The sequence below is a fragment of the Nilaparvata lugens genome, chromosome 3, assembly GCF_014356525.2.
Source record: "Nilaparvata lugens isolate BPH chromosome 3, ASM1435652v1, whole genome shotgun sequence".
NCBI classification, from domain to species: domain Eukaryota; kingdom Metazoa; phylum Arthropoda; class Insecta; order Hemiptera; family Delphacidae; genus Nilaparvata; species Nilaparvata lugens.
Window position 1 is genome coordinate 31312651 of NC_052506.1, and position 13901 is coordinate 31326551.

Below are 13901 nucleotides of genomic sequence, written 5' to 3' on the forward strand. Positions count from 1 at the left end.
TTTGGAGAGCCGTTGTAATTTCTACGGTGGTTTATTGGATAGAATAGAGGATTTAACAATTTATACATTGACCCAAATGAAATGAAAATGACAGTGGAAGTGAATATTACAAAACGATCTACATGAATAATAATGCCTTCACACTAAGCCAGTACCTTTAAACTGATAGTATTCAAATGAACTGATTAATGCCTCCAAAAAATTAATGATTCAATTGTGACCTGATGTTATACTAAAATACTGTAAAAAAAGATTTTTTAATGACGATACACATTAAACTTTCAGAATAATCTATTGGAATAAGGTATACAGAATAACATTTATGATTCTATTATATCAATGTTATTGGATCATCCCAGTTGACCCAAAATTACAATAGTATTCAAATTATAAAATAATAATTAAAAATAACAAAATATCTACACTTAAAAAACTCAATAAATTATTTTAAAATTTCTATTAAATGGACACTTGGTTGGATATGAAGAATTTTAGAGCACAATATGTGATCGGGCTTTGAGTAAAAATGATAAGATGAAGCTTTGTGGAAATTGAGCATGATCCTCTTCAAAACTTCTTCAATTTATCATAATTCATGATGAGCCAATGTCAATCAAATTAATAATAATAATAATAATACATTCACATAGTATCAGCTTTTTTCGCCGAATCACATATCACACTCACCTAAGTTACATCAGCGATTCAATTAACTTTTTATCTTTCACTAAATGTTTCCAGTGTTATATGTGATTCCTTTGAAAATTATTCAATTTCTAAATTGTTTTATTAATTTATAATGATGATATTTTTATAGTATAATAATAACTGGATTGCAGTCTATATAAGAGGAATACTATAACCCAATAAAGTATATCGTTTTGTTACTCCCTCATTCTGTATTAATTGTACTGTAGCATTTTTCATCCCTATACAGTGAGAAATCTTATTCCTGGTAGTGTTGTACTAAAAAAAAAAACCAAGAGCATGTCGATTGTGTACTTATAAAAAATTACGGTGATAGTTTTATTGCAACCTACATTGGAAGAGCGGCGTGATGAGCGGATGGGGGCAGCAACAGCAGCGGTCAGCCGCCTCCAACACGCTGTGCCGCCTCCCAGCCGTCGTCGGTGGCGAATAAATTTCAAATAAATTATTGGCGTGAGGAGTGGCGCGGGCGGTGGGGGTGGAAGGGTGAGTTGTGGAGGGGGAATCGGTGGGCTGCGGTGCGCTGTGGTGAGCTTCAGTGCGGGCGTGGACTGTGAACAGGCAAGAGGCAAGCAGCAAGCAGCAGCGGCAAGCCTACAGCCGGGGGCCTGGGCCAGGGGCCACATGGGGCGCAAACGATATGCACTGCTTGGCACTCTCTGTCGTCGCGCTGCTCGCTCTCACGCCCACACCCAACGACTCCTGGTAATGTACCCTTACTCACTCACTCACTTTTCTCAGTTGGGCCAGGTCAGGGCTGTCGGCCGCCGCAGGGGGGGGGGTGTTGTTACACAAACACATATATATCCTCTGTCATCTGTTCCCACCACCATAGCTTTTCCTGCTCTAGCCACACAGACACACACACATACGCACTTGTCTGCAGTCAGTTTTCAATGAAAATCGCCGTCTTCAAAATCCCCCTCCATAAATACATACTTCTAGACTTGGAATGTATGTTCATTCATGATGCGTTTATATATTCTTGGCTATATAATATTCTATTCATAATATTATTCTCCACCACAGATACTTTGTAGGTTAGAAATGTTTGAGGTTATGTTTACTCATGATGTATTAATTTGATCTAAGATCAACATCCATCCATAATGTCTGATTCACAGAACGATTCTGTAGTACAGCACTTCCTCCTGAAAGCATACATGCATTTGACCAAGTTTTAATCGTTTAATTAAAATAGAGTGTAAATCTTGAGTTGCATGTTTGTTTAGTCTTATTTTTGGAACAAGAGACTATGTAACCCAAGTCACGATTCGTCTGTTGATCCAAAATTCATCAACTTTTCCAATTGATAGACTTTTCGGCCAAAACTGTAGCTTAATAATTACACACAAAACATGTTTCAGATTGCACAGAATCTGTGTAATATCACAGAATGTCCAGTCTTAATGTTTCTCGGAATAAGTCGATAGTAAATTTAGTAACTGAACAGTCATATATATTATGTACTTAAAGCACATAGCTAACATTCATATTCATGGTGGTACAGTACATCCTCATGAAAGCCTACATGGATTTGTTCAAGTTTGAATGTTTTAATTTAAAGAGTGTGAATCTTGAGTTTTATGTTTGTTCAGTGAATAGGCCTATGAAACACTGATATTCAATTGCCATAAGAAGACTGTAGAGTCTACATACTGTGGCTCAAATAATAATGTTTTTCAATCAGCTTGAGTAGTAGCTCAATTGAGAGTGATAACGATTATACTTTCTGGTATAAGTTCACTGTGAAAATTATCCAAAATTTGGATAGACATACAGTAAGACCCTTATTACTCACGTCACTCGAAGCATCATCTCTACTTTACTATCAATAACCTACTTTATTTTCGTTTATATTATACATTAACAACATAATGTATAGTATAATAGATTGAAGGAAAGAATTGGCTTATACGCAGACGAGATAGGAAATCCCGAATGAGGCATCATCACGTCTCAACTACTGAACTGATTAGTTTGAAATTCTGCATTGATTCTTAATTCACTGAGGATGGTTATAAATTTAAGATTTCATCAGGTCAAGTTCCCAGTTTGTCAAGTTTCCAATTAGACCCTTGCGGAGCACGGGTTACCTGCTAGTCAAAAATAAAATATTAAGCTATAAGGGAATCAAACATGATTAGAGGTTGATTAATTTCATATCTTTCTGGCCCAAGTATTGAGGCTTATAGATAATATTGAAGTATTGATTGGTTCGATAATTATAACTTTTGATTCACATTTTGGCGATAAATTCTACACAAAAACGTATTTGGCATTGGGAACAATTTGGCACGAATTTGTATTCAATTATTATTATAGATAACTTCAATTATTCAACTTGTTGGAGATTGACAAAAAATGTATGAAGTCAATTACATAATTCATGAAAACGATTCTCTAATCGCTCAGCGCTCTCAAACTGCCATTGTCGAAACTAAACGTGTACTGAGTACTGTCCTACGTATATGAAGTGAGATTTATATACATGATCTGTCAGTAACGGTTGAATACAAATCATTGATGTTATTTGTATGCGTAATGCTGACAGCTCATAGTAGAAGCGTTTTGAGATCATAAATAACAACGTCCATAATATTACTGCCTTAGAAGCTTCGTTCAGTATAAAAGCGTTTAAAGAACCCGGTTTATTCGAGTATTATCGGCAAATCAATAAGTATTGAGATTGAAATCACTGCAGATTACTAGCTTTGAGGGAGGCAAATTATTTATTCATAGTTCTAGTTTCAAATCTGACTCGGAAATATCATTCGAAATAATTCTGTTGTGAGGACGAAGTATTTTCATTCATCAAGAATATTTCTTAATTTTTCAGATCTGTGAGTTATCATTGTATTAAAGGTCAAAATCCCTTCAAATAAGTTGATAATCATGGTTTGACCTTACAATATTTTACATCCAGCTAGTTCAGCTACCTCAAATATAGTAAACCTTCAAATGCTATCTAGCCTTCGATATCTTGAAATCAATAATTACTCCTTTTTCGGTTAAAAAATACGGTGTGGTGCACTCACACAACTTTCCTTGCCGTTATGAAAATTGATCAACTGACGCTAGTGTTCCCGCGGATCTCAAGTCTACTTTTCTAAGATCTGAGTCAGCTGGTGACAGGACAATAGCGCTACAGACACACGAAGTCTGCTATCTCTTCATAGTGAATGGTTCAATAGAATCAACAGTTGCCAACAGTTTGCAATTGAAATAATAACATTTTCTCGAATTTCGAGCTTATTTTAAATTTTAGGTGAAAATGTTACTGAACATTGTAGTGCTGTATTTTAAATGCCTCACGTTGCGTCGGCAAATTGTGTGGAGCTCTTCTTGGGGGAGTTACTATCGCCTCCAAGGTTAGGTCGACACACATATAATGAATCTTGCACTGAGTCACCAGTATTGAGGTTAGAAATTTTGAAAATGCGTGCGTGGACGCCAAGTGAACACCAGACTGATTGAGTCACTACAAGATTCGATACAATCGTCTGAATCGCGGGAGGCATAAACACTCGCTCACCCTTGATTCTTCTTTTTGACAGATTGTATAATGATAAAAATTTTCAAAAGCAGTGTAGCGGTTGCTAAACACTGAATACGGATATCTTAGAACTATTACCTGTGATGGAACAGCATACAAAATCATACAGGTTGAGCAAAAATCCCGATGTAGATAATTTACGGGACTGCGTCTCTAATAAGTTCCGAAGGATTAAGATAGGGTACTAGGACCAGATATCGTTCGGAATATATTTCGAGAACAGTCTTGTCGGGTTAATGCTCTATTGTAGGAAATTATACGATCTCCAGCTGCATCTGCTATACAGTCGACGAATTGCTCCTAAGTCGAAGTTGGTAACAGATAAAAGCTGATATATGAGCAGGTAAGGATAGAGAATAGGTAATCTCGATCTGAACCCACACACTACATCCACTTAGATCTGTTCCAATATCCAGGTTGAATCAATTATTTCAATGATCGTACTTGATCGGTTCTTGATAATATAGAACATGTCAGACACAATAATTGACAGTCTCAAGAAATAATCGAAAGATATAAAGCTTGAATTACAGATTGAAAATATTTTAGCATTAACAAAATGATCAAAAGTGTGCTTGTACTCGCATGACACCATGCATGATTCAACAGAATTTTACAATTGATAAATTTAACAGTTTTTTGAAAAAATAGTGAAAACAAATTATAAAAGATTTTAACAATTACTCGGGTCGTGGTTCTGGCAGCGGAGGATAGTTAATCAACTACAAGTTCTTATAAATTCTATACCAGATAAAATCTAGGATCCTAATAATTATAAGCGCTTGTCGGAGTGGCCATTACTTCAAGGAAGAAAAATTTTATATTTTCTGCACTGTATTTTCTTTCGAAGCGTAGATTGGGGCCCTAAAAATATAAAACTCACGTGAATCCTCTTGGCAGTCGTGGTTCCCTTAGATCAAATTTTGTTTGATTGGTGGCTGGTCCAGGCTTCGGTTTTAGCATGTGTGGAATTTTAATTAAATATCTCCTTCACCAAATAAATTAGGGGATAATTAAATTTGAATTTCTAGAATTATCGATCAATGAAATAAATTTATAAAATAACAAATAAAATAGCCTTAGATATTGGCTCACAGATAAAATATACAAAAATCGAACAAAAGTTCACTAATAGGTCTTTGGTAACTTTCAACAAGGTCTTAGCGGTGAGGATTTTAAAAGGGAAGTGTCTCGTTTTCTTTTAAGCCTTTGGCTAGAACCTTTTCCTGAGAATCTCTGTGTAATTAATTTGCATGAAAATTTGCCATTGGTAGAATAATTATGACGTCAGTGGCAAGCAGCAAAATATAATTCCTCTGATTACAATAGTAACTTAATTTGTATATTTTTTTGAATTGCATAATTCTCTAGATACAGTTCCTCTATACAGTGTACATGCACTAGCATTTATGATAAGGCAGGTTTGCTGTCTGATAATAGATTAACATATGATACTTTCAAACGATCATCCCTTTTGGTGCCATTTCTATGACATATGATTGGCTTAGACTTGCCAAAGAGATTCATTCACCATGTGACTCAGTTGAATCAATAATTTATAATTTAACATTTCTATACAATTCTTATTATATTTGAAACTGTTATAATTTATTTTTGCTGCTCTTATCAGTAATACAATATTCATGCTATGACCTAGTTCGTTATAAACATTCGACATTATAATGTAATTTCGTGAATAATAAATAACTTTAACAATAATACATACATTTTATTTTTCTATTTGAAATTCTTTGTCCTTTATCAATAGTTCTCAATTTTAGAAATAATATTATAGCTTGCATAAAAACCTGGCATGACATTTATAGTATATTGAGTCAGTCAGCTGTGTCTGAGCTGCTACAAAAACATCTGATCAATTGTAAACAAAAGTTTAACCTCCAAAAGTTCAATGAGTAATTCATAAATGACTTGTACTCAATCTGCAAATAATTATAATTTTATTAAATAATTCTCTGAAAAAATGCGTAGTACAGAACGGTACTCTTATCTTATACTCAGCTGTTGATAAGGAAGCCTTATCGCTCGGGTGCTAACTGTTCGTTTGGCAAACCTTTCATTCTATAAGGGTAATTACAATTTTTCTAGTCAATTCTCTCCTTCCATGAGATTTACTCAAAAGATTCATCACAACATTAATTGTAGAGATTCTCATGCTCAATCTTTTCCATTTGGAGTTTTTTGTTTAAAGTGTATCTTAAGCCCGATAATTGGGAATCTAAAATCAAACTTTACCTAGATGGGGCGGAGCTCCTGAAATTCTTACAGATATGGGACTTATGGCAGTTGATAGAGCTTAACAATGACTATTCTAGGTATGAATTTGATCAAAATCGTTGGAGCCATTTTTGAGAAAATCGCGAAAAACCCTGTTTTTGACAACATTTTCAACATTTTAGCCGCCATCTTGAATTGCATTTGATCGAAATTGTTCGTGTCGGATCCTTATAGGGAAAGGACCTCAAGTTCCAAATTTCAGGTCATTCCGTTAATTGGGAGATGAGATATCGTGTACACAGACGCACATACACTCATACACACACACACACACACACACACACACACACACACACCACACACACACACACAACACACACACACACACACACACACACACACACACACACACACACACACACACACACACACCAACACACACACACACCACACACACACACACACACACACACACACACACACACACACACACACACACACACACACACACACACAACACACACACACACACACACACACACACACCACACACACCACACACACACACACACACACACACACACACACACACACACACACACACACACCACACACACACACACACACACACACACACACACACACACACACACACACACACACACACACACACATGCACACACACACTCACCGATTTTAGGTCATTTCAAACAATAAAATAACATTAGATAGCCCTCTAATGGTGCTCCACCAATCTTTAAAGCTGCCATATCTCAGTTAATATTGGTCCAATAATGAAACATTCGGTATCACTCGATCGGCAATTTACTAAAAAAAGTTATTCTTGTAATTTGTTTGTAAAACCAGTGGTTCTCAAATTTTTACTTCAAGCCCCCCCTGCATAATTCGGCTGTAAGCCGGACCCCCTACATGTATAAACATAGACTACTATACATGTTGTACATTTATGTATATGTATGTATATACCTACATATTATACACTCAATATTTATTTAGTAGAGTTTTGCACATTCTATACATAACCTAATGTTTCAATAGTTTCAATCATAATAAAACAACAAATTCAATAAAAACAATAAATTATAATTTATTCAGGAACTACAGCTACTATAGTACATAGTTGTTATTTTTGTTTCTCATAGAAATTAACAATATAAAGAGCGTCAGTGTGAAGCATGAGCTTTTTTTTTCGCACAGAGTTTGTTGAACGAGGTGTCAGCTCCGATAACGCTACTCTAAGTTCTTGGGTCACATCCAGTCTTGGTCTATATTCACTTTTCATGGCAGCTAGAGCAGAAAACCTAGTTCTACTCGGATAAATAGTAGCAAATGGAGTCTATATCTTCAATGCCTTTTTATTCAAAATTGGATGTTCCTTTTGCACACCAATCCAGAAGGATGTAAGAGAATATTCTTCAAACTTTATTTTAAGCGCAAAGTCACCTTGGAGATCAATGAGGTTTTCTTTTTCTATCATGTTGAGGAGCACTTATAGAATTTGAATTTGACAATACGGTTGATATGAATATTTTATGAGTAAAAATTACTCACATGTAATTTTGAAAATAAAAAATTGCTTATTGCAATTATTTTAGAAGTAAATTAAAAACATTTTCCTACAGTTACCTTAAAAAGTGGCCATTCCTGCACTGATTACAGAACGCAAAGAATCACTTTTCCGCTCTAGTGCGGGAAAAATTTTTTCTGCACTCCAGATTTGCAACATGGCAACGCAAAATAGTTGGTGGGTTATATGGAGCACCAGTGCAGCAAAATTAAAATGGAGTTGGTAACACTCATAGTGAGGCCCCTCGTTATAATAATATCAAGGACATCGTGGACAGCGACAGCACAGTGCCACCCACACAGCACACAGTCGCCTCCCTCCCCCGCCATTCAAATACTACTACATTATTCAATTTTATTTAATTATAATGAAATTACACAGAAAAACATTTGATGCATTTTAGGCAATTTTACCCATAATTACCCACTTTTCATATTCAATGGTAACTGTAGGAAAAATTAAATGTGAAATACGTGCGCAAAGTTCCTCTGCTGCACTCAACAAACCATTCCGCCCTCGCCTACGTGTCGGGCGTAAACGTTTCTTTCGGTGCAGCAAACTGTCACTTTGCGCACTAGTTGCACAAATAACTATTTCCAACTAAGCTTTGCGTCTCCCCTGACCATCCATCGCGCCCCCCTTGGGGGTCACGCCCCACACTTTGAGAACCACTGTGTAAAACCATCTGTTTCTGAGTTATTTACGAAACAAAATTTTAAATGGCCGCCATATTGTTTTATGAATTTGAAAAATTATCATAATTTATTTGTAGCTTTGTCAAGCAGTTATAAATGATTGTGCAAAGTTTCAATTTCGTATGTTTAGCCATTATTTGGGAAAAAATAAGTGAAAAAAGCAAAATTACCGCTGTATGAGTAAATGAAGACTTCCGGACAATTTAAGTATGATATTTAGATATGTTTGTTACCCAACCCAGGAACAATGCTCTAGCCTAGAGTATTGGTAGGCAGTTCATAAACACTCTGTATAAGACTTCATGCAGTGCTTCTCAATCAATCTGACACTGATGCATCTCATTCACTAGTTAATAAAATTTTTATTCACGGGTGGTGAAGAATTATTCAATTAGTTAAGCTACTGCAAATATATTATACTTTCAAATACTATCTAGCCTTCGATATCTTGAAATAACTCCTTGTTCGGTTAAAAAAGTAATAAAAGTCAATGGAAAAGATAATAGCAGTTCACTTCAAACTCGAAACAATCATGATCAACTTTGAATTTCATAACATTGAGATTCTAAGAAAATGAGAGTCACTCTCTCAACTCATGTTCATGACTATGGCAAGATATAAGACTTCATGCATTGCATTTTAATCAATGTTACACTCATGATTCTCATTCACCAGTTAATAAGAATGTTTATTCACGGGTGTGCAGAGATATTAAATTAGCCGAATGGACACGGCTGTGATTCACATGATCAATAATAAATTATATTGACCATACTTCAAATTCAATCCATGTTGGAGTCAGTGCATTTGAAAATAGTTTGATGTATGGGTGATGGGAAGAAAAATGATAGGAAATAATCATAATCGGTAAGTGGATGAAAAGTTCATAGAGAGATAGATAAAGAGTGAGAGAGTATGTGTACGAGCAAGAGAGATAGAGAGAAAGAGAGTGAGAGGGAGAGGGTGAGGAGCATGAATAAAAAGCATCAAGTTATAATATATCTCCAAAGAGGAAACGGATGTTGTGCTCATATCCAAGAATGACTATTTACTTGAAGGCTAGCTGAGCCTTGGAAATAGGCTCTAACTATTAGCTCAAATAGAGACACAACTCGTTAGCCCATAATATATTTGTTAAATATAATAAAAAAGGTGTTGTGTAATGAGGCAACATGCAGCTCACACTGCAATATCCGCTCCGATTCCAAACTACACCTTCAATCAGCACATGCAAGTTGTCAACTTACTTGTGACAACACTAATTTGGTGTAATTTTATGACTGTTCACTAGTAATTCACTCTGGCTCTGTTATCAGCTTCGAGCACTTAATTATCATAAAGTCAAATATGATGAATACATAAAACATGTCAAATACATAGCAAAGAGTATGTTAAGTTTTAGAAATATGATTCTCGCAAGGTATGTGTGTGTTGTGATACCACATCACCATATCCAACGTTTTGCCATTCATAGGCTTATTCGTACTGAAATTATATCCCTAATGCTTATTAGAGCTAATAATGAAGAATAATCCTTTGTTCTTTCAGGGTTCAAACAACTTATTAATTATTTCATCCAGGCGATTGAAATGACTAATTATTTCCATCTTTATTTTATTGAATAGTTTGCACTATGAAGCTCTAGATTGGTATCTATGACCATCTCATCTCATCACCCGCGCATGAGCAAAAGTTTATGTGATCATCTGGGAAGTGGGAGAATATTTATACTAGTTAGATCAGAAATATTTGGCTGACTAAACTTTTCAGGAAAACCTGATAATCTTGCAGAAACGATCTCATCCACACTATACTTCAGTATTATTGACATGCATTGGACTTTCTCAATTAAATTTTGTGATTTTCTTATGTATTTTTCACATGTAAATTGTTTGCAGTGTGAACTCTTTTGCTATCACGGCCTCTCTGGAGCTTCTTATCTAAAAGAGATTTAGATGATGAGATCTTAGTAAAGTTGAAGATTTTAATGGCATGGTAGGAAGATGGGTGCATTCCATACTGTTAACAGAATCAACAGCTATATACTCTTATGATTGGATAAGTCCAACGTGATTGTTAAGGATTTTGATATATTAAAGCTCATTTGAAATAAATCCATCATATAAAAATGCTTTTCAATTGTAATGATATTTTTTGAGAGTCTTTTTTAATAAATTGCATCCTTTTTTTTAGAAAGTAAGAGTAGTTTATCATTTCCATTCATATCTCAAGAGCATTATATATATTTATTTGAAGAGGGAGAAATATTCTCCATTGGGAGGACATAAATTATCTAAAATTGCCTTTTTGTAATCACCGACCGCCGACTGCTGGTAGCGCATGTGCAATAGAGATTTTTTGTAAACTTTTTCAATAATAATACAATTTGAATACGCTTTTTTGCTTACTTGCTTCTTCAAGCCGGACAGCCACCTGTACAGTCTGTATAGAACCCATAACTCAAGGATAGTGATTGCAAATTCCTGATTCTTGTGATTCCATACTGTGAGCATGGAAAATGACTAACCGCCATTTCTACACAAGGCAATTGTGCCTTCTCAAGTACTGCTGGAAGGCGAATCAATACCTTGTGACACATATTGTGGATGAGAAGCTAACATAGACATGCAACTTGGAAATTAAAGGAAATGAAAGGGGCCAATTCCGATCGATAGCTTTCAACAATCTCAAAGGCTATTTTCCGTGCTTGTAGAGCTGGTCACTAACCTGCTGAATAAGAAGGAGTTTCATCGGCTTCCAAGTTGTAGAGAGACCAAATGTCACTAGGTCATTAGTCTAGACTCTAGTCCATCGGTAAGGGGCTCAAACAACAAACATTTAACTACTGAATAGCGCACAAGAGTATTCATGCACTGATCAATAATGCATTTCAATCTATTTCAATACCATTATATTATTGATTATCCAACTCGCATGATAATATTTATTCAAACGAAATCATATCACCTATGAGGAATAACATTTGATTCGTCAAAGAACCTTTCACGGCAAAAGAACCTGAAAAAGCTTGATTTCCTTTTTGAAAATGAAAGATAAACAGAAATTTGAACTTCCAGATTTTAAAAGTACTATATAGTCCAGTGAACCATGGATTACAGTCTTATAGAGGGAAATGTTCTTAAGGCAATTTTTGACTCCGCAGCTCTGTTAAGGGTATTGAGATGATAATCATATCAAAAATACCCACCTCTACCCCCTGTGATGAAGAGATGAAGTGATTCATTGATACCATTTTTTTGGGTTTTCGCATATACATCTAAAATTATTATTATAAATCAGAATCAAAATTCAGAATCACTGAATCATTAATACCAACGTCATAGCGACTGCCATCAAAATTTGTATGATTAATATTATGGGTATGTTACAGGCAGATAATAGGCAGGAAGGCACACGTTAACGGAAGCGATTTGATGTAAAAGTTGTAAATTGAATAATTATGCTGTTTATCAATCAGCTGGAATTATGTGTCAGCGCATAAATGACAGACTGTGTGATAACTCCCGATAGCATTAGCTTTTTAAATGGGTGGGAATATGATAGAAATAGCATTTAATTAATTCCAGCTGACTGAATTTTTAATCATAACAAATTTCTTTCTCATGCACTTCCAATGTTATTTCATATCCTGAAAAAGGACGAAGAAGTGAATCAATTTTGTTGTTCAAGGAACCTGACCTGTAAAAAGGTTCGAAAAGAAAGTATGTGTTCAAAATTTAAAGCTGATTGATCAATTCTTTCAAAAGTTATTGTAGAACATACAAACAAACAAACCCACAGACGGACAACGACTTTGGCCTTGAGTCAAAAGTAAGAAGTCGCTAACGCTTGTTCAATAAATTGATAAAAATATCATGGTCACTGGGTATTTGGTAATGAAATATCTAAAAAATTCACAATAATTTTAATCTCTTCACGAACAGTAGAGTAAAGGATGTTGGCGCTTTTTTATAGGATACAATTATTAGAATACATAGAGGTCTATGTGAGTAGTGGTCAACAATAATTCAGTGGAGAGTTTAGTGCTGTGGACTATAGCTTTTAGAACCAATCAAATGACTGCGTCGTAAATATGTGGCCTGCATCTCTCTAATGAAGTAACCACTTGTTTACAGCCTATTAACATTATAAATTATCCATTAAAAGTCATCGTTCGGCTCAAATACGATTAAATCAACACTTCTGGAGCTTTTACACGACTGACCTTCAAAATAACCATTAAAATTTTTCGCATATATTCTCCATCATGGAATTATTTCATCTTCATCTCCATCTTGGAATTATTTTTTTTCACTTGTAAGTTTCGAATGAGTTCAATATATCTCGGTTTTGCATCTCACATACCGTACGGAATAGTTCATTTTTATGGATTGAAGCACAAATGCAATTTTAATGATACTGTATACTCAAAACTGTTTGATTTAAGAATTCTCTTAGTTTGGAACAATAATTATATTTTTGCTTTGAAGCTCAATTTATTATGGAGTCTTGGTAGATTATTATTTTGTCTATTTTCAAGGCTGATAGTCCTGGTGATCTCTTAGGCTGGGCGTACACCGGTTATTCAAGACAAGACTAGTCACGTTTAGTCACAATACTTCACATAGTTGCTTATGAAGACAATCATATCTAATTGCAATGACTAATCAGTGTGAGTTGCGTCACAAGCAGCTATGTGAAGAATTGTGACTAAACGTGTCTGATCATGTCTTGTCTTGTATTGATTAACTGGTTTGCGCCTAGCCTTAGTTCAACTACTAGTAGTTCTGTGAACAGCACAACTCGCGCAGTTATATTAAACCCTCCTCTACTGAACAGTAAGTTTTTCCTAAAGTTGGGTTTTCGTTTGTGCGTAAATGGCGTCATCGACCACGACAGGGTGAGGATCTCAGATTGAGAAGATTTTAATATTGGATTAAATAACCTAAAAGATTATGTTCAATTCAATGATGTTTTAATGGGGCAGGTTGAGTTTATACTTTATTATACGTTTAAATGGCATCATGTTTACTATTATTAGAAATGTTTTGGTCCTTGAATAACAAACACAAATAATGAAAAGTTATTTTATCAGCTGTTTTAGCATACTTGAAATTTG

The 13901-nt window shown here is 35.1% G+C and overlaps 1 protein-coding gene across 2 annotated transcripts in view; it reads left to right on the plus strand.

The window, feature by feature from the left end:
- Positions 1 to 1216: 1216 nt before the first annotated feature.
- LOC111056936 (protein Wnt-6) overlaps positions 1217 to 13901 on the plus strand; it is a 57078-nt gene continuing 44393 nt past the window's right edge. Inside the window, exon 1 of one of the 2 annotated variants that reach the window (XM_039423532.1) lies at positions 1217 to 1413. In XM_039423532.1, coding sequence (XP_039279466.1) covers positions 1349 to 1413 — 65 coding nt within the window. In that variant the 5' untranslated portion in view covers positions 1217 to 1348. The remainder of the gene's footprint in view (positions 1414 to 13901) is intronic. The other variant, XM_039423530.1, reaches the window with a different exon arrangement.